Source organism: Musca vetustissima, unplaced genomic scaffold, assembly GCF_032173495.1.
Source record: "Musca vetustissima isolate MV318-11 ecotype Yass unplaced genomic scaffold, APGP_CSIRO_Mvet_v1 utg30251, whole genome shotgun sequence".
NCBI lineage: Eukaryota > Metazoa > Arthropoda > Insecta > Diptera > Muscidae > Musca > Musca vetustissima.
In genome coordinates this window covers 584-2,873 of record NW_026883471.1, presented here as the reverse complement: position 1 = coordinate 2,873, position 2,290 = coordinate 584, and the positions used below count along the sequence as shown (strand labels likewise).

The following is a 2,290-nucleotide window of genomic DNA, read 5'->3' as shown; positions in this document are numbered from 1 at the left end:
GAAATTCGGCATAACGTACTTAATTGAGCCTAGAATGATGTCTGCAAAGTTTCATGAAAAGTGGTCCTGATTTAGATATATCTCCCATATATAGTTTCGTCCGATTTCATGTAAATGGTGCCACAAAGTCCCTATATATCGTTCGATTTGCACGAAATTTGGTACAGCCCAATCATTTAGGTCTAGAATGATATCTGCCAAGTTTCGTGAAAATCGGTCCAGATTTAGATAGATATAGCCCCTTTTATTATAGATTGATTTTAAGTAATTGACGCACCATACATATTTTCGCCCTATTTCAAGTAAATTGGGCATCAATCTCCTCATGTTAGTCAGATTGACATAAAAGTTTGCACATCGTGCAAAATTGAGCATAAAATTATATAGTTGCGTTTTCTAGAAGTACAGACATAGTCCAACGGATGACCTATTAATATTTGTTTGAAGTCGATTTACATACTTTATGGATAGATCTAGGTAGATTCACATTTAGATAAATATCACATATTTTATTTCATCCAATTTCATGCTAATAGTCCTGTTTAATATACCCATAGTGGTGGAGGGTATCATATAGTCGGCCCCGTCCGACTTTACTACTTTCCTTACTGGTTATAAATTGAAAATTCTAATAGAAATATATATCAATTGTTTATCAAAATAAGAATTAAAATATCGTACAATTTTAAGAACAAAACAACTTGCATTTAAAACAAAAATAATGTTGCCGGAATATCAATCAACACTCATCTGAGCTCAGAGTTCAGAACAGCAGTTCAACAAACTTCAAACTAAGTTTTGGATGTGTATGATATCTATAAACGATACTAACAACATGAAGGTGAGTTGGCATTGACCTAACCTTGGCAATGACTTTTTATTTCTAAAATGCGAGCGTTTTCAAATCTTTATTTTATTTTATTTTGTTTTTATTTTCTCTTTCTTTATCTTTCTCTCCCTCTCTTTGTCTCTTCCGATTGTTTCAGGTTTTCGTTTGCTTTGTTACTGTATTAACCCTAGCAAATGCTGGCCTAATCGGTGACGGTGTTAGTAGTTCTAACGCCTATTCCGATGCATTCGGTGGTGTCGGTGTCGGAGGTTCTTACGTGGGTCGTTACGGAGGTGCATTCGCCAGCAGTGGCGCAGCAGTAAATGTTTTCAGTAAAGCTGGTGTACACACTCCTCATGATGTCCATGACGGCGCTGTTGGAGGTGGTATTGATGGGAGCTACATCGGTGGTTATAGTAACGGCTTTAGTCATGCTGCGCCTGTTAAAAATATCCAAGTCATCTCTCCGCGTGTTAATGATATTAGCATTCCCCGCGGCTATGTTGGTGGGCTCACTGGCAGTTATGCCAGCGGGTTTACCAGTGATTATGCCACTGCTGCTTTTGTAAAGATTATCAATGTCAAAGCTAAAGTGGATGTTGGCGTTACTGGAGATTATGGCAGTTTCGATGGCAGTGGATTCTCCAGTTTTCCGGATGTGAAGATTATCAAAGTAATTCAGAAAGATATTCGAGGAGGTTTCGGTGACACCAGTTACTCGACTTTTCCTGATGTAAAAATTTTCAAAATTCTTAAAGGAGATGGTGGTTTTGGTGGAGTTTATGTCGGATTATGGCGATGTAGATTTGGTGTTCGCAATGTTAAAGTTCTTAAGGTAGTAAAAATAAAAAAGTCATTAGTGAATGAACAGGCTTGGCCGATACGTTTGATGATAAACTATTACATATATGACATATTGTGACTGACATTAATAATTTTTTGGATCGTCAATTAAATCTTACACCTCAAATGTACACCTCAAATGTTGTTAATTAGTTTGTAAGTGTAAAAATTAGTTTTATATACAATTTTTATTCCAAATATATTTTGAAGTATAGAAAATACCCTCATAAATTATTGGCAAATACAAAAGAGCGGTAAGTTAAGCCGGGTCAAAATTTTATTTTAAAATCAGTAAGGAAAGTAGTAAAGTCGGACTGGGCCGACTATATGATACCCTTCACCACTTTTATATAGACGTCCGCTATTCGAAGGAATATTGACATGAAATTCAATGAACTTAAATATGTGATCTTTATCTATGTGTGAACCGACTAACACGCAAAAATCTTACCTTTTTCAGTAAAGTGGCCGATTACACTAGTAATGTCCTAGAGGATCATCATGTTGTCTCTCCTTGTGTCATCTCGCCGGGTTCCCAATCAAGCACTGAAAATATTATTGTTCAGTTTTTTTCTTCAGAATGTTGAAATTACACTTAGATTGGAAAATTTAAACTAC

The 2,290-nt window shown here is 35.9% G+C and overlaps 1 protein-coding gene across 1 annotated transcript; it reads left to right on the top strand.

The window, feature by feature from the left end:
* Positions 1-835: 835 nt before the first annotated feature.
* Positions 836-1,502, top strand: LOC133330335 (uncharacterized; the record flags this gene model as incomplete). The annotated part of the gene is made up of 2 exons (XM_061538795.1): positions 836-841; positions 987-1,502. Coding segments are annotated over exons 1-2 (522 nt in total), but the record flags the coding sequence as incomplete, so codon positions are not given.
* Between the last annotated feature and the right edge of the window lie 788 nt (positions 1,503-2,290).